The sequence below is a fragment of the Protopterus annectens genome, chromosome 1.part0, assembly GCF_019279795.1.
Source record: "Protopterus annectens isolate FY-2018-M chromosome 1.part0, PAN1.0, whole genome shotgun sequence".
Classification (NCBI taxonomy): domain Eukaryota; kingdom Metazoa; phylum Chordata; order Ceratodontiformes; family Protopteridae; genus Protopterus; species Protopterus annectens.
Genome location: NC_056725.1, coordinates 1,432,929,815 through 1,432,949,636, shown reverse-complemented (window position 1 = coordinate 1,432,949,636; position 19,822 = coordinate 1,432,929,815). Strand labels below are relative to the sequence as shown.

The 19,822-nt window shown below is 43.9% G+C and overlaps 1 protein-coding gene across 7 annotated transcripts in view; it reads left to right on the top strand.

Moving 5' to 3' along the window:
- PUM2 (pumilio RNA binding family member 2) overlaps nucleotides 1-19,822 on the top strand; it is a 4,949,642-nt gene that overhangs the window by 2,470,520 nt on the left and 2,459,300 nt on the right. For all 7 annotated transcript variants that reach the window (XM_044067594.1, XM_044067585.1, XM_044067551.1 and 4 more), the window contains exon 13: nucleotides 11,946-12,245. In XM_044067594.1, coding sequence (XP_043923529.1) covers nucleotides 11,946-12,245 — 300 coding nt within the window. The remainder of the gene's footprint in view (nucleotides 1-11,945; nucleotides 12,246-19,822) is intronic.

Sequence of the window (19,822 nt, the reverse complement as noted above, 5' to 3'; positions counted from 1 at the left end):
TTTTCTTCAGTCTTTCTAGCCGCGCGGTGCCCTAAGCAAAAGCAGTTCGCAAGTGCTGGTCAGCCGACTCCTGAGAGTTTCAAAATTTAATTTCAGATCCGAAGTCTTCATTAAAGCTAAGTATCCCGTTGAGGAAACTTTTTTTCTTGCTCCAGACCTATGTCAGAAAAAGTTAACAATTGTATTTCTTGTGGGAAGCAAATACCTCATAAGGATTTTCATTCTTACTGTATTCCTTGCCTAGGCCCTGATCACGACATTGCTAGCTGTCGGTTTTGTGCTAGATTTAACCAACACACTATTAAGCATCGGTACGATTTTGCCTTTCATTACTTTGGCAGAAGGTTTAATTATATAATGCCGTCGGAACAGCCAACGACCGAAGTTTATAAAAAGTGCAAGGAGAGGGACAGGCATCTGAGGTCCAAAACAGACGAGGCTACCGCTAGGCCAGTCGCTGGTTCTCAGTGAGGTGCTTTCGCAGCCCCTGACACCCGCTACCTCAGTGCCACAGGCCGCTACCGACTCCCACGTCGATCCACCTAGGCCTCTGGATACTCAAGGCATTGGACCCTCGGATACTATTCCCTCAGATGGGTCCGGAGCCGCTGAGCAGGCATTGGCTTCTGAGGGTGTTTTCAGACCTACACAATTATATATCAAGCCTACCTCAGCTTCACAGACAAAGAAACAAGTACAGCATTTTCCTGCACAGACTTCCATGCCTAAGAAACAGATGCTTAAAATGGCCGAAGACCTAATTACTTTGATCAGGGGTTCCCATCCCCCTCCTGATAAGAGGCCTAGGCAAGAGACAGAATATGACTCTTCTGATCAGGTTTCAATTTCCTCTGACTCCTCTTCTGAACTGGGATACTATTTTCCTCCCTATGAAGATTCTGATGCTGAAGAATCTATTCCTTCAGCCTCTCCTCCTGAGGATTATTCTTTTGGGGAACCCTGCATACCATGAGGGAGCATTTTCATTGGGAGAGCCAAGATTATTCAGAATCTAAGAAAAGGCTCTGAGATTTTCTTTTACTACCTCAGCACAGACCTCTTGCTATTCCACCTTTTCTAGACATTGTAGATGATGTATTTTCTGAGTCCGGCCTGTCTCCTGACTCTTTACCCCCTGCACCTGCTAAGCCAGACAGATACTACAGGGTTCCAGACTCATAAATTTCTATATAAAAACCCTGCTGCTGACCCAGAAAGTATATCTCAGGGTCCCAAAGGAGTCAAGGCTTCCACTGCAAAAAACCCTGTCCCCTCTGATAGGGATTCTAGGGCACTGGACAGATGGGGGAAAAAGTTTACACTTCTGCTACATTGGCTGTAAGGGCTTTAAATTGTCAGTTTCATATGCTTAACTATCAGCAATACTTAATGTCACTGCTTAAACAGAAAATGTTGACAAATTCTGAATGTTCTGATAACAAGGAAATGCAGGATTTATTGCATGCAGCTGAACAAGTGGGAAAGCATAATTTGCAGTGTGGTTTTGATTCACTGGAGGCCTCTTGCAGGGCTGCTGTTACGGGTTCTGTCATTAGAGGGCATGCTTGGTTAAAGGAACAGAATCTGCCTGATCATGTTAAAGCAAAAGTATTGGATGCTCCATTACAGCATGATACTCTTGTGTGAAGGCAGAAGAGGTGTTAAAGAAAATGGACGATAAAGTGAAATCCATGCAGACAGTTAAGAATTTCCTACAGGTACAGCCACCCAGATTTAGCAGGAACTGGCATACAAAGAATTGGTCCTTTCCAGTGTCAGACAGGCCACAAAGAGGCAGGTACAGACTCCCCAGAGGCAGATCACAGCCCCAATGCTCATACAGGCCTAAACAATGGGGTGCTTATATCTCCAAAAGCGGAGAAGACAAATCACAACCATACACTTTCCTCTGCCAGCACCAAGCACTTATCTTTTGGCAGCCCCCTTAGGGGGAAAACTAGCACTTTTTTTACCAAATTGGCACATGATTACCCAGGACAAATGGGTCTTGAACATAGTGTCTCAGGGCTACAGGTTCCACTTTAACACCCTGCCAAGGGCAAAAGGTATGCCAGACCTGCCACACAATCAATGGGCAGAGGCACTAAAACAAGTTTCATCCCTCATGGACATGAGGGCCATTCAGCAAGTACCACAATAAGAGCAGGGACAAGGATTTTACTCTAGACTTTTCCTGGTGCCCAGAAAGGACAAAGCCTGGAGACCAATACTGGACCTGTCTATTCTAAACACATTTCTGGGCGTTCCAAAATTCAAAATGTTGACTCTGCAGCAGCTACTGCCCATGCTGGGCAAGAAGGCTTGGCTTGTGACTTTGGACCTAAAAGAGGCATACCTGCATGTCCCAATCAGACAGTCTTGCAGAAGATACCTCAGATTCATAGCTGGCTCTCTGCATTACCAATTCTCTGCACTGCCCTTTGGCTAATCTACTGCGCCCAGGGTCTTCACCAAATGCCTGGCACCAGTAATTGCATTTTGCAGACAGAGGAATTCAAATATATCCTTACTTGGACGGCTGCTTTATTCAAGCAGAGAACAAAGACATTCTACTACGGCATCTGGCGTTTGTAAAAAGATTACTAATTTGCCTAGGGTACACAGTACGAAAAGAAATCAAAACTAGTACCCTCTCAAGAGAGAATATTCCTGGGTGCAAACTTAAATATAACTGCCCAGATGGCTTATCTCAGGCCATACAAACAAAGACAACTGACTTCTTACTTCAAAATGTTGGCAACAAAGACCCAGTTATCTGCAAGAAAAATTCTGCAGGCTTTGGGCTTCATGGCATCCTGCATTCTGCTAATTCCATATGCCAGACTGCATATGAGTAAACTACAATGGTATCTAAAAAGTGTTTGACTCAGCATTGCCACAGCCTGGAAACATTAATTACCCTCATTCCCTGCCTGCAACAGGAGTTTCGATGGTGGGCACAGGCCTGTCACCACAACAAGGGGCAACCTTTCACTTTACCCACAGCCAGGCAGACACTAACAACGGATGCATCAGTTTTATGCCTGGGGGGCCCACATGGCAGGAAAATGTATTCAGGGCACATGGCCCGCAAGCCAGATACATCTTCATATCAATCAAAAAGAGATGCTAGCTGTTCAGAATGCCCTGACAGCTTTCAAGGATCTATTTCATCCAGGACAACTACTGATAAAGACGGACAATACTACAGTCATGTGGTACATAAACAAGCAGGGAGAGGCGCACATTCCTACCCCCTCTGCAGACAAGCCATGACTTTGTGGGACACAGCATTGATTTATCAAATTCACCTGCAAGCACAATTCCTGCCAGGAAAAATAAATACTCTGGCAGACGAACTAAGCAGAAACCTCATGGATCCCCACGAGTGGAAACTGGATCCACAAGTCTTCAGCATGATAACAAAGAAGTGGGGATGCCCAGACATAGATCTATTTGCCTCCCCTCACAACTGCCAACTATAGAAATTCTGCACAAGGATTTACCACAAGCAAGCATGGAAAGTGGATGCCCTATCCTTCAGCTGGAAAAACCTAACAGTATATGCCTTTTTTCCACTGCCTCTCCTCCCCAAGGTACTCCTAAAGGTCAGACAATAGAAGCCAAAAATGATACTGATTGCCCCAGACTGGCCACACCAGCATTGGTACCCAATCCTAAAGAACTTGTCTCAAGGTCCAGCCTGGACATTGCCTCAAACTTCTCACTTACTGACTCAACAAAACAATCAGATCCTGCACAGCCAAATCAGTACCTTAAATCTGGCAGCATGGCAGATAATATAGCCATTCAGAACACTCCACTCACCAAAGCTGTAATGGATGTTATCTTTGGAGGCCAGGAGGCCCAGTTCCAGAAAATCTTATGCAGAAAAATGGAGGAGATTCTGTGCCTGGAACCAGGAACAAGGAATTGACACGTTTGTACCAAATATTCCTCAGATTTTACAATATTTAACTGAGATGCTGGACAAAGACCTATCCTTTTCATCAATTAAGATTCATGCCTCTGCTATTTCAGCCCATTACAATACAGAACCACCTATCTTTTCTCACCCTTTAATAAGACAGTACCTCAGAAGGGCCAAAAACATAAGACCCCCAAGGAGAGCACCAGTGCCTGCATGGGACATAAGTTATGTCTTGGAAAAACTCACACTGCCTCCTTTTGAGCCAGCCTCAACAGCGGATATTAAATTCTTATTCTGGAAAACCGCTCTTCTCCTAGCAATAACCTCTGCAAGATGAGTCTCGGAGTTACAGGCACTCATGGCGGTGGAACCTTTTATCATTTTCCATCCAGATAGGGTTTCTCTGAGGACGAACCCTGCATTTATGCCTAAGGTGGTGTCCAGTGTGGCACTTAACCAAACCATTCACTTGCCTACCTTTTATCCAAACCCACAGAACAAGGGTGAGAGACTTCTGCATTCTTTGGACATACACAGGCAGCTACGCTTCTACTTGGACAGAACTAAATCTTTCAGAAAGTTTGAGCAACTTTTAGTGGCATATGCTGCAGGATCACAAGGAAAGGCTATCTCAAAACAGACAATTTCAAAATGGATAGGCCATTGCATTCGCTTCTGCTACTCACAGCATGGCTAATCAGTGCTTAAGGGCATTATAGGTTCATAGGTTCATACTAGGCTATCTGCCCTGGGGCATTTAAAAGCCTAGCCAGAGTGTGTGTGGCTTTCACCACCCCTTAGGATGAGAATAGTATACCCAATAGTTTGCTGTGCCTCTGTCCAGCTGTGATACAGAGATGATTCCCGGGGTAAACCTACGATCTCCCATCCACTCGTCAAGATTTCTCTTGAACAGAGTCCGTGAGGGGCTCTGCCTCACATGGACTGGGATTCTGTGCCATAGTGTAGGGAGTCTCTGGGTGATGAATCTGTCCCTCCAGCACGTCCTATTTATATCCGTGTTGAGGTTTAAGTCTCTTGCTCTCGTGGCTCTGGTGGATTTGGATTTTTTGAGGTGGAGCATGTCCATTAATTCCGGGTTGGACATGGCCTTGTATGTCAGGCACAGATCACCTCTGAGCAGACGGTATGCGACTGAATAGAGCTGGAGTTTCTTCAGTCGGGCATCGTATGACATATGTTTGAGCCCTTTATCCTTTTGGTGAGGAACTTTGGGGTCTTTCCAACTGCTGCAGGTGTCGGGTAAGGTACATTCAATGGGGCGTTGTACTCAATCATTGGTCTGATAAGTGAAGAGTACAGGGTACAATGACCTCTCCTGATCTGGATGTGAATCCCTTCATGATCAGGTGGGCAATGTAGAAGGTCTTCCTAACCACTTTGGCAATGTGAGTGTCAAAAGAGAGGTTACTGTCAACTTGGGTCCCCAGGTCCCTGATAACTTCTTCCGTGTTTAATGGATTACCACCTATGTGGTAATTAGGGTTACCTTGTTTTTCCCAAAGGGTATGACTATACATTTTTTGGCATTTAGCTTAAGGCCATGGCTCTGGCACCAGTTATCCATTTCTATGAGACCTTTTTGGAGGATGTCTGTGTCTGATGGAGTGTCAATTATGGTGCCCAGTTTGCAGTCATCTGCAAATTTTGTCAGCCACAATCCCCCTATGTTTGCCTGCACTTCAGAAAAATAAATGCCGAACAAGAGGGGGCCCAGGACTGAGCCCTGTGGGACACCGCTCGTGACCGGCTTAGAGTCTGACATGGCACCAGCAACTCTAACCATGTGTGTGTTCTGTCCTTGAGCCAGTTTGCAACCCATCTTGTGACATATGGGTTTACATCTAAGCTGGTGAGCTTTTCTATGATGCCCGAGTGGGGTATTGTGTCGAATGCTTTTGCTAGGTCAAGGTAGGCTGTGTGAACTGCCTTACCCTCATCAATGGCCTTAGTGACTGTTTCGAAAAAGTCGACCAAGTTCAAGAGGCAGGATCTGCCCTTGACAAAGCCAAATTGGGTAGGATCCAGTGTCTGTAGGTCCCCAATGTCTTTATTTATGAGTTCCATTACGATCCTCTCCATAGCTTTGCAGACAAGGCTCGTCAAGCTTATGGGGCGGTAATTTCCAGGGTCCGTAGAAGCACCGCCTTTGTAGAGTGGGACCACAGTTGCCGTACGCCATTCTTTGGGTACGTATCCTGTAGTAAGGCTAAGATTAAACAGCAGCCTTATGTATGGGTTTAGTTCCTCATTGAGTTCGTGTAGCACACAGCCGGGGACACCGTCCGGTCCCATTGATGCTGTGTTTTTTGCTTTAGAGAGAGCAGCTCTCACCTGGGCATCTGAGATGTTTGGGAGGCTGGACTCTGGTGGGATAGATATTTCTCCTTTTGGGGGGGAGGGAGGGGAGAAATTTGCACTGAACCGGTCTGCCAGTATGTTGGCAATGTCTGTGGGTTCAGTGATTTTTTTATCATTTTGGACTAATTCTGAGCATATCTGGGAGTTTCCACCCAGGTTTCTAACATAGCTAAAGAAGGCTTTATGATTGTCTTTTGTAGGCCACATTATACCAGAGCAGCAGCCACTTCAGCAGCCTTTCTCAGAGGAGTACCAACCAAAGACATCTTAGAGGCTGCAACTTGGAGTTCAGTGCACCATTTTCACAAAGCACTACCACTTGCCTCTCTACTCTAAATCCAGAGCAGGCTTTGCCTCTGCAGTTCTGCAGGGCCTCATAGCCTCTCTTAATCTTATTTAGCCCAGCCACCCATCCTCAGCTTTGGGATTCAACCCAAGAGTAATGACTACAACAGTGAAACACGATGAACATAGTACAGTTGTGTACCTACCATAAATGTAGATGTTCGAGTGTATTCACTGTTGCAGTCCAGGTTACCCTCCCACCATCCCCCTTTCATTTGCTGGATCTTATCTGTACTTCTCTATTCTATACATCCTATGTGGTGTATTTGCTTGTAGAGGAAGGAAATGTTTTCCTTAGTGCATGCATGTTTTTTGGCATAATCTATTTAGCGTACCCTTTTTGGGGCACCTGACATCTGGGGCAAGAAAAACTGAATAAAATGGCGTCTGCTGCATCTTTTATACCCCTGGCGCACTGACGTCAAGGAAGAGGTGACAGCAACCGACGCCGGACCAAGACTTTGAAATTCAGGCCAACTGCGGGTAGCCTGCCAGCAGGATAACCCAAGAGTAATGACTGCAACAGTGAATACACTCGAACATCTACATTTATGGTAGGTACACAACTGTACTTTCTGAGGTCTGTGCGTGCATACATCACATTTATGGCCCATGGATTATGGCCCAGTGTGTGCATTCCACGCACCAGACAGCAACCAGCCTTATGTTTTGGTAAATGAGTCAGACGTTCTGGATGCCCGAGGCAGTGGATCCCACATGTGAGAATACTGCAGCATGGAAGAGAAGGACATATGTGGTTATGGTATAGATTTTACACAATCTTTCCTGCAGATCCATGTGTATCAGGCAAACATGGCTTTGGGGACATCTGGTCAAGTGCATCTGTAAATGCTTGATTACAAGTCTCAAGAAGTCTTTAAAGGATCAGAAGTACTGAATGCTAGTCCAGTAAAACAAGAGCTCAGGGTAATTGAACTAATGCTTCTTGCAATGGACATAGCCAACAACAGCTGGCTGAGAATGGGGTTGTTCAGTCATGAAGCGAGTTCATTTATTTATTCATTCCATATTTCATCCCTCATCTCATCTTGTTATCCCCTTAACTTACTGCCTCACATTCATTTTACTTCCCTGTTCTCTTTGTGTCTCTCTCACTTCTCCTTTTACTTCTCTATATTCCTCTCTCAACTTTTCTTTGTCTTCTCCCCATGGTATGTTTTCCTGCAATTCTCACTTGCCTCTTCTAATATCTTCATACTTCTTTATGTAATAATATGTTGTTATCCTTGTAGCATAAGCCATCTTAGTCACTATGGCAATGTCTTAGCCATAAAGCTCTGTTAAGCGTAATTCCATTTTTCTGTCCATATTTCAACTTTGTAAACTGCTTCTTGAACTTAATATTGTAGCATATTTTTGAGTCTGTAAAAAATATATATATATATATATATATATATATATATATATATATATATATATATATATATATATATATATACATACATACACACACACACCCACACACACACACACGTGTTTTTTTTTTTTTTTTTTTTTTTTTTTTTTTTTTTTAAGCATACTCTTGTATCTGTAAATATGCTTTGTTCATTTCTTGTGTGATGCTGTTCACCCAGGTTGTGCCTGCAAAATGGTCGGTAGAGATCCGTGCACTACCCTGGTAAACAAATATAAATAACCACATCGCCACAACAGTCAGAAAATCCTATGTGACACACCTCATCACTAAGGGCTTTTCATCCAGAAAAAGGAGGTCATTGTCCCACTGTACTCATCCCTCATTAGACACATTATAGAGTACAATGCCCCGTTTTGTATGTACCTCACAAGACATCTGCAACAGCTGGAAAGGCCACAGAAGTACCTCACTAGAAGAATCACAGGCCTAAAGCAGATGCCCTATGCTGACAGTCTAAAAAAACTCCAGCTATACTCTGTGGCATATCATCTACTCAGAGATGATCTCTGCTTAAAATACAAGGCCATGTCAAACCCTGAGCTGTTGGACATGCTCCACTTAAAGAAATTCCAATCCCTCAGAGCCACACACTCCAGGGATCTAAACCTTGTCATCACAATGAATAAAGCATGCTGGAGGGATAGGTTCCTGACCTAGAGACTCCCCATACTCCGGAATAGACTGCCCATACATGTCAAGCAGAGCGCCTCCTTGGCCCTCTTCAGAAGTCACTTTGATGATTGGATGGGAGATCAGAAATTCACCCTGGGGATCACGTCAGTCACCCTGCTAGACATGGGTCCAGGGAGGTAAATACTGTGGGAAGAAATATCCGGGGAATTGTTATGGCTAGGCTTGTATAGGCCTTAGGACAGATAGCCTAGTACCAACCTATGAACCTATGGTAGTGCTAGTTAGTAGGTCTGAAGAGTGTATAGAAAAGTGGGATAGACTTGGAAATAGTAAGTCTGTGGATAGTAATCAGTTTCACTTTTATATACCATGGAGTTAGATCATTTTTATAGAAGCTATATTAAATGGGTTGCTCTTGCACCCATAGCATAGTGAAATGAATTGGTAGAACCAAGCTTTGATCTACTTTGTCAGTGGTTGGTTAATGTCAACCCTCCCACTTATACTATCAAATCCCCCGGGTGTTTATTAACTTAAGAATCTAGGAGGAGCTAAAGCAGCTAGATTAGGACCAAAGTTACAGTTCAGCCAGATCTCTGTTATGAATGCAGAAGGATCTAGTATTTAAGTAAAAACTCCAGGAAAGTAGGTCCTCCTTATGTGTCCCAGACAGTAAAGGAGACTGATGAGTACCATATGAAGCTCAAGTGTTGTACTTGTCAGGTGTGCCTTTGCTGTATTATGGGGTCCAGTGTGAGATTTTATAGCATATCACTGCTCTGAGACACTGGGCTTTGGCAGTAAGAGAAGCCTATTCTGTGCTGCATTATTTGGGTAAGAATGCTTTTTTATGGCCACCATGGAAAGAACTTTCAAAAGTATGCTAAAGCTTTGCTCCATTAAGGGAAGCAGCTACCAAGACTGTCTTTTTTTAAGCATGTGTTGTGAAGCAGCCACTTAAACTTTCATCCACACTTCCTCCTAGGAATCATAACTAAATAGGCACTAAAAGATCAAGACAAGATTTGCCGTTGTACTTCTTCAGGGCACGTTTCTTCAGAACATTGCTTATTTAGTACTCTCTTCCGACATCATGAATGGCTAACTTCGATGTTGATCCTTATGGTGACTGTAGTACTGTAGTGTGAGCTTTATCCTTAACAGTACATGTTCAGATACAAGGATGAGCACTGCAGCGTAGGATCTGATTGTGTAGATCAGGAATTGGAGCACCTCTGTTTTAAAACTAGGGGTAATTAGTTCAGATCTCTTTACGGCCTTTGTTTCTACCCATGTTAGCACATGGAATGAGTGGAATTTAATGCACTAGATTTAGTCTGGTGGTAAGTACAGAGGAATACTATATGACCTGTTAACAGGTTACTTGCTGTAGTCCATTTTGTTTCCCTTGGCCTCTTTTGGCCTACTGTGCGACTCTGAGCAAATTAAATAACCAACCAGTGCTCTGAAGCAATTGAAAAATTGATATGATTTCCTTTTGGACCACATGTGTAGTAACTACTTGTGAGTCACTCCTCAGGATCGTTTCCTTGCTCTTCCCTCCAGTTATACTATTAGAGAATTCACAAGGGATGACATTTTCCTACTTTTGTCATCTGTTCTGTGTTCTTGACTTGTTCACAGTTGCAGATTTCATTACTGCTGGAATCTTACCAGGCTTCCCATCCATCGGGCCAGTCTTCAAGAGCTCAGGTTCCTTCCCCCAACTCATCATACACCCATCCCTAGCCACGCAAGTGTGTGCTAGTATAAAAGGTACATATGCCCGCACCATCTTAAGAGATTTTTTGCCGCATTTCATGCATGGGGATGCTCCTCTTCTGCGTTACTGCTCTTCTAATAGCCATAAATTCGGCTAGGATAGTATCGGAGCTGCAGGCAGCAGTGTTCATCCTTCCTTTTCTGATTTTCCATAAGGACAGGATAAACCTTAGTTCTAACCCCTTCTTTTCATACCAAAAACATTGAGAGTTCACAGTCAAACTGACCACTTGGTTACTAGCCGCCTTCTTCATCCCACAGACAGGGGAGGAAAGAACTTTTGTGCTTTGGAAGTACACAAACAGTAGAGTTTGGGGAGGCCATCACTTTGGATGCCTAGATGCTGAGAGTCATTTCCAGATGCTGTACCATACCCTTTCTGTTTACCCCTGGTGTGAAACAAAGGTCCCTCCCAGATAAACCACCCCAAAAGTGTAGGGAAGCAGCACCCTGCAAGGACTCATTTAAGGGGTTTGACAGGGCAATTTGGTATTTTGTTGTCCATCTTCCCACTCTTGAAGTAGCTGAAAGGAGGCTTCCAATATGTTAAGATTTCTGCTGCAACAGTCATTTATATGAAGGATATAGTCACCATAGCAGTAGATGCCGTAGTGAAATCACTGATGCAGAGTAAGCTCCGTCCTTACCACTTCTACTACTAGTGCAATCCTGTGGATCTTCAAAGTGGCAGGAGGAGAAGGAGCCAAGAGAAAAGAAATGTAATGGCTATTCCTCCTCTTGGTTGTGCCTAGGTCTACCCCTATCACTTAAGTGCAGGATACTGCATTTGAGGTTCTCCAAACTGACCTTTCCATGATGGAAGGCACATCCATCTATAGGGCTTGGCTGCTTTCTCATCTGTAGAAGATAAACAAATACTGAAGATGTGGATGAACTTGTCTCTCTTATCTGAGGTATAGGTATGTGCCATCTTATAGGTTGAGGTTGGCCCCTTCCCATATGCCCACATAGCCCTGGCAGCCGGGCTAGTGTGGCAGGCATCCACCTGTGGTGATTTCCTGTTAGTCAGGAATTTGTCACAGTGATCGTACTCAAAACATGCACTGTTGTGGTGAATTTCTCACAGCTGTGCTGTTATTTTTTACATTCAGTCTCCTAAGGAGCACTGCCACCATCTTGACAACAGTAGAAACATTGCAGTGCACTTATCCCAGCAGTATTGCCATAAAGCTTTTTTTTATGTATACATTAGTCATGGTGATATTTACAAAGAAAATGTGTTAACTTACCCTGCTGTAGTCGTAATAGTATGTTTCGGCGTGTAATAGTCATTGTAACTCTTGTCACAGTTTCCCTTTATCTTTACTCTGTTTTTAGAGCTTCTGGCATTATTTTTAATTTGCTGTAATAAACTGCAAGTTTGTATTTAAATTTCAAGGGAAAGGATGCATATGTTTGTATTTTTCCTTACAGCAGCAGCGGCGGCAGCAGCTTCAGCTTCTGGAACAGCAAGTAGCCTTGCAGGCGCAGCAAATGGCCTATTCCGCCCAATGGCTACTCAACAGCAACAACAGCAGCAGCAACAACAGCAGCCAAGTGGTAACTTGCAGTCCAGCTCATTTTATGGTAGCAACTCTTTGTCCAGCAACTCACAGAGTAGCTCTCTTTTCTCTCATGGGCCTGGGCAGCCAGGCAGCACATCCCTGGGATTTGGTAGCAGCAACTCCTTGGGGGCAGCTATTGGTTCTGCGCTTGGAGGGTTTGGTTCATCAGGTATGTTCAGCACTTAAATGCAGTACTTTTAAACACTTTGCTTTCAAACTGAAGAATATTGAGGAGTTATGACAGTTGAAGGTCAGAAGAATACTTGGCATCTTTTTTAAGCTGTATGGACACTGAAAACATTGTACATAAATCAATGTACATTTTGGCAGCAAATCTCCAGTTACGCAATAATAAAAAATGAGTGGTACATGTGAATGCATCTAGAATATTGCTTAGAGTATTTTGGCTCGTTTAGTAAGGAGTCATGAACGTTTAGCATTTATGGTAGAACTATATTGTACATCATGCTGTTAATATTTTAAGAAGGCATTGCAGAGACATCTTGAAGTACATGCACCACATCTGAAAGCATTGCAGTAGGCTAGAAGATCACATGAAAGAGCAAGTTGTAGGGTAGAGTGAAAGAAGGAATGGCCTTAATAGTGAAAAAGTAAATGTGCTATATATTTTTTTTTTTTTTTAAAGAAACAAGAATATTTTAAGTGCCCTGTGGAGGAGCTGAGTGTATCAGTGGGAGTTTTTTAAGGATGAAGCAATGGCACATGACATCAGTCTGTATATGTTCAAGATGGGGACTTCAGGGGAGAAGTGGCTTTTGAGAGTACTCTTTGTAGTATGTAGAGGGAGGCATATTCCAAATGGGAGAATACATGTATTTATGCACAGTGCAAAAGCAAAAGGGATATTTCCAGCTATGGGCAGTACAGAAGTGTCAGATTCTTATCCCAGTGCATAAAAGTACTGGAGACTTGATAGTTCAATACATGCAAAATTATAGGGACTAAGATGGTAGATGAGCAGTTTGAATTGTGGTCCGTATGCAGTACAACTAGGTTTATGTTTGCAGCGCAACAGATAGAAAAAAAGCTGGAAATCAGGAAAGAGTCCAACTTGGGCATTCCAGCATTGGAGAAAGCATGCAACAAGGTCCTAATAAAGTTGGTTTGGGCAGTCCTTGGATTGTACAGTGAGATCCAATGACAAAATTTATAAGCAAAGTTAGGACTCTCAGAAGGATACCAAACAGAAGTTAATGTTACGGCTCAGCTCTAAGCCTTCTGGTGGTGGATTTAATCAGCAATGGGTCAGAATGGACAAATCAACAAAGGTGGTATAAGCAGACATGGTCTGAAATGACAAATACTTTGATACTGACATTAGTCATGAAGCAAACTGGGGGAAATCAGTAGCAGCTTAAAACTGAGCTAGAAGGGAAAACAGTAAAGCAGATTAGCAACTTCTGGTATCTTGGAGGTGTAGCTGATCAGAACAGATATTTGAATGATGAGGTCAGAGGTATTGCTGACAAATGGCATAAAGTGTCAGAGCTAATGGGTGACAGAAGAATGCCAAATAAGTTGAAAAGTAAGGTGTAAAAGATTTTTTTGACCAGTGCTTCTGTATGGCACAGGAACCAAGGCACTGAATGTAGATCAGTTGAAGCCTGAAATGACATAACTTCGGTTCCTGAAGTGTGTGGTAGGATGCAAACTGTGAAAGAGACAAGGAAATGAGGACATCAGAGTAGAAGCCAAAGTTGCACGAGTTAGAGAAATTCAAGGATAGATTATAGTGGTTTGGCCATACGTGTAGGAAAGCAGTAAACAATTTAGTAAATCAGACACAAGAAGAAAGCAGGAGAAGATGAGGACATCTAGAGAAAGAAGTTATGAATTGTATGAGGAAGATCTCAGGCAGATGGGCATAACTGCTGAAAAAGGTAGGAGAGTGACTCTGAATAAAGAGGAGTGGTGACAGTTGACTCAATACCCTGAACCCAGATAAAAATGGGAAAGGGAGTTGATGATGAAGCTGTGACAGAAATATACTGGTAGTACAGTAGTGGGGTGTTATTGTAACCACACTGCACTTTGATAAATGTGGGTGAAGAGTAGGGTGTGGGTTTGTAACAAAAAGGTGAATTAGGTATTTTAAGGATTATGAAAACTACTGTAAGATTACCTTCAGATATTACAGGCTTGCATTTCAAAGAAAAAATGCAGAGTTTTCATCTGAATGAGTCACAAGAAACCAGATGCATTAGTCATATGAACAGAATTTGGCAGTTAACTTTATCCATATCTGTTGTGCCTTTTTGTCACTTGCAGTTTACACCCTTAGCTTCTTATGGTATCCTTACATTCTCTATGGGCATCAAATTTAACTAAATGACTTTGTCAATAGTAGGTAACATGAAAGGCTAGGTATAAGAAAGAAAAATACACTAAGATCATTAATCCAGGAAGCAGTGCAGCAGAGTCATTGGTTGCAGTTTTTAAATGTTCATATTTTCTTGTTTGCATTTCTATTGTTATAAATGAGTGACCTTACGTGCCATTGAAGCACACACATTGAAGTCTTGAGATGGCATACAGAAAGTAGACTGTGTATGAATTAAATATTGTAGAGAAGACATTTTTATGCATGTATTCCAGCTGGCATATTTTCATAGTGTTTACTGTTCACAAGATGAATAAATTTGTTAGGGTAATGATTTTCAGAAAATGTTTGGGATTCTAAAGATGTATGTAGGCTTCCTGAGATGTGACATTTCAGAGCTACTCTGTGTGAACAAGTTACAAACTGTTTGGGTTCATGTGGTGTTCTAATTCCATAGTCTGTTGGATAAGCTGTAAATGATGTGATCAGTGTCCTAGCTATTCATTCCCACAAGACATACCTCGCACTTGTCACATGCATTCTTGAACACTCCCTTTTACTGTTTTTAACTTTACTACCTCCACAAAAATGCTGCTATGTGCTGTTTTCACCATGTGTGTAGTAAAATGAGTGCCCTTAAGCAGACAGTATCTTTCATCATCTTCTGGGACAGAGTTAATCTGGAGGAGGAAGGAGAGACCAGATGACCCATAACAGCCCTGTGGGCAGCCAGTGGCTGTTATTTTGTAAGTTGTTGGTCATTTGGACTTTGATGCTTTCCCTGCTAGTTATTCAAAGAGGATTCATTAACAATAAATTATTACATTTAAGTTTATCCACCTTATGGTTTCCAGCCATTTAACTATTTTTTTTCTTCCTTCCCTGCAAAGGCCATCACTAGTGTCACATCTTAGAAGGTATCAATGCAAGTGGCACAAGACTGCATTATAAATACAACCGTTGCCATGCAAACTGCTCGATCTGATGTCCATTTCATTATGCATCATCACTGGGTCCATGGATCCGACTCAGCCATTTCTTTCAGGTACACAATCCGAGCCTCAATCTCCTCCCTCTCCCGTAATGCCTCACTCCTCCAAACCCCTCAGATGTCATATACCACCTTCCAGCACAGACGCATTTTCACAGCTTCTGCTCAGATTGTTTTCATTTTCTTCTGACCTATAACAAGTCCTTACTTTCTCTTTGTTTTTTTTTTTAGTTATTTCCTTGTCAGGTTTAGTCTTTGTACCCCTCCCTTCTTTTAAAGGTATCGCTGGCATTGGGGTTGTTTCCATCCTTCTGCCTTCCTCTTTAACTGCTCTCTTCTTTCCGTTTCTTTCTTTCCTTTTATATAATAGTAATAATAATAAAAAAAAATTCCCAGTATTTTTAATTTCTTTTAGAATAGTATTAGTGTGTGTGTGGTGTGTGTGTGAGTCTCAGCGTGTCGGACAAACCCACTTGTTTCAAAATGTGCACCTCTTGTGGGCATAAGATTCCTCAGTCGGATGCCTACAAGAGGTATGTGTATTGTCTTGGACCAGGGCACTTGTAAGTCCATTGTGATATCTGCTTGACCTTCAGTCCCTGAGCCCTGGCTGATCAACATACCAGGTTGATCTTAAGAGGTCTACTTCTTTCCTCTGGAGCTCAAATGCCCATCACGAAAAGCGTGCCACCTCAGCTACCCTGGGGTCCATGGCTTCATTTCCTGCGAAGCGCCAAAAATTGCTAGATCCATCTACTTTGGATACGTCCTGCTCTTGCTTCTCTTTGGATTTGAGAAGTTCTTCAGATCCAGTAGAGCCTGCAACGGCTAAGAGTTCTACCCTGTCGGATCCTCAGCCCTTGGATCTGAGCAGTCTGTCGGATCCCACTAGGTAGTGCAGATCCAAAATTCCTAGTCTCCAGATAAAACTTCTTCATGTCAGACACACTCTGAGCCATACTACTTGTTAGAGTAAATCTCCCTGCCCCAATCGTTCGGACCAGTCTGTCTCTTGTCAGGTCCACAAATTCTTTGGCCTCCAGTAGATCCTCTTGGCTGTCCCACTCCAACATATGGACAGAATGATATGGTGTTTTCTCAATGCCCAGTTTCAGCTGGGGATCTTGCCTTCTCTGATCTATACTGGATCCTTGAGAGCACCAACCCCGATACTGCAGCCTCCTCCTCTGATCTGACCCGTGGTTTCAGAGTTTCAGCACCTGGCTTCCCAGAGTGGGCCATTGGAGTGCGGAATGTGCCTTTCTTCATCTCTGGCAGTGTCACAGATTAGCTCGGCTCTGATACCTGCTGAGCAGGTTCTGGACCAAAAACGGCACTGAATCCTTGGGGTTGGTGTCAGCTCTGACCTTTTTGGAGCTTTCCTTCCCCCTGGGGGACTTGGCCCTTGACAGTTTGGGCCCGGTGCCTTCTGGAGGCGTCTGATACAGGGTGACGTTGTCCTTGTCTCCTTTGGCAGTTGTGGCTCCAAGGGTGGGTGGCCAGGCCTTCCCGGCCTTGTCTGCCTTCCACATGGAAGGGAGGGCTTTCTCAACACCGCAAGATGTGGTCCCTTTCCCCTAGGTCCTATCCAGTCCAGTCTTGGTCAGAGCTTTGCTCCCATCCGGACTGTCCACAGTCAGTCCCTCCAGGAGAGCATCCAGACCAGTCCAAAACAAGAGGTCCCCGTCTTCTGTGTCCTCTCCAGAGTATCCTGCAGAGGAGGCTCCTTGGAAGCGACGGTGCAAGAGGAAGCACCTAGACTTCTCTTTGGAGTATCTGACAGAGAACACTGATTTTGATGAGAGGGAAGGGTCCCCCTGATCTCCACCCGATGATATGTCCTTTGGGGGTATCTTGGAAATACTGAAGCAGAAGAGTAGCTGGTCATCCCAACCCCCTTCCTCTGAGGAGTCAGTATTCCTGGAGACCTTCGAGACAGGCCCATCTATATCCTGGGTGACCCCACCAGAGGGCGAGCTCATTGACCTTAGTCCTCCCAGTGACCACCCATTCTGGAGTAAAGGTGTCCTATTTGATGCCATTGTGGTGTCAGCAGCCACTAAGAAGGAGCTGGCTGAGTAGAGCTGTACTGTTCATCCCCCAAACAGAGAATCTCTGGCTTTGGACAGCCATGGGTAGCATGTATATGCCTCAGCTATCTTTACACTGAGAACATTAAATTACTTGGCACATCTTACACGCCTTCAGAGAGACCTGGTTAAGGAAATCACAACCTCTCTGAGACGGTCTTTGTCAGAGAAGGACTTCAAGAAGGTATCTTTCCAACTGACCACTATATACTCCATCTCTAATTCCTCTTCTTTTTCTTTCAGCTGATCCCATTAGGGGTCGCTGCAGCGGATCATCTGTTTCCATTTCTTCCTATTCGCTGCATCTTGCTCTTTCACCAACCACCTGCATGTCCTCTCTCACCACATCCATAAACCTTATCTTGGGCCTTTCCACTTACCCGACATCTTCATCCTTACATCCTTTTCCCAGTATACCCAGCATCCCTCCTCAGCACATGTCTAAACCAACGTAATCTCACCTCTCTGGCTTTCTCCCTAAACCATCCAACCTGGGCTGACCCTCTAATATACTTATTCCTAATCCTGTCTACCCTCGTCTCACCCAGTGCAAATCTTAACATCTTTAACTCTGCCACATCCAGCTCTAACTCCTGCCTTGTTGTCAGTGCTACTGTCTCCAACCCATATAACATAGCTGGTCTCACTACCCTCTTGTAGACATTCCTTTTCACTCTTACTGGTGCTAGTCTGTCACAAATCACTCCTGACACTCTTCTCCACCCACTCCACCCTGCCTGTACTCTCTTCTTCACCTCTCTTCCACACTTGCCATTACCCTGAACTGTTGATCCCAAGTATTTAAACTCATCCACGTTTGCCAGCTCTACTCTCTGCAGCCTCACCATTCCTCTATCATCCCTCTCATTCACATACATATAGTCTGTCTTAGTCCTGCTGACCTTCATTCCTCTCCTCCCTAGAGCATATCTCCACCTGTCCAGGCTCTCCTCAACCTGTTCCCTACTCTCACTACATATCACAATGTCATCTGCAAACATCATAATCCACGGGGACTCCTGTCTGATCTCATCTGTCAGCCTGTCCATCACCACTCCAAATAAGAAAGGGCTCAGAGCTGGTCCTTGATGTAATCCCACCTCCACCTTAAACGCATCTGTCACTCCCACTGCAGATCTCACCGCTGTCACACTACCCTTGTGCATATCCTGTACCACTCTTACATACTTCTCTGCCACTCCCACTTCCTCATACAATACCACAACTCCTCTCTAGGCACCCTGTCATATGCTTTCTCTAAGTCCACAAAGACACAATGCAACTCCTTCTGACCTTTTGTGTACTTCTCCATCAACAATCTCAGAGCAAACATCGCATGTGTAGTGCTCTTTCCTGGAATGAAACTGTACTGCTGATCACTAATCATCACTTTTTTCTTAACCTAGCTTCTACTACTCTTTCCCATAATTTCATGGTGTGACTGATCATTTTTATCCCTCTGTAGTTACTACAGCTCTGCATATCACCCTTATTCTTGAAAATCGGTACCAAAACACTTTTTCTCCACTCCTCAGGCATCATCTCACTTTCCAAGATTTCATTAAACAATCTGGTTAAAAATTCCACTGCCATTTCTCCTAAACACCTCCAAGTTTCCACAGGTATGTCATTTGGACAAACAGCCTTTCCATTCTTCATCCTCTTCATAGCTGTCCTTACTTCCTCCTTGCTAATCCATTGCACTTCCTGATTCACTATCCCTGCATCATCCAACCTTGTCTGTCTCACTCATTCTTTTCATTCATCAGCCCTCAAAATACTCTTTCCATCTGTTCAACACACTCTCCTCGCCTGCGAGTATGTTTCCCTCATTATCCTTTATCACTCTTACCTGTTGCACATCTTTTTGTCTAGCCAATCAGTTACAGGTCCTTTTCTCCCTCCTTAGTGTCCATCCTTTCATGCAACTCCCCATACACCTTATCCTTTGCCACCTCTCTCTTTGCCGTGCACCTCATCTCCTTATACTCCTGTCTACTTTCTTTCTGCTGCAGAAGGAACCTCCTGGGCAGCTGGTTCAGTCATATCCCTCAGGAGACGTGCTTGGATGAGGCTGTATGGGTTTGCGGACCCCTTTAAGTTGTCATTCATTAACTCCTCCTTTGACAGTTCCTCTTTGTTTGGGCCATCAGTGATGGAACCTCTTACTCGCAGCATGCAAGAAGGGTAAGACACTGTCTGCCATAGGGATCAAGCCCCCCCCCCCACACACACACACACACAGACCTTCCCCAGGAACCAAAGGAGTGAGAAGATGATGTGGTTCCGTAAGTCTCAAGGGTCTGTTCTGGATTCGCAGGATG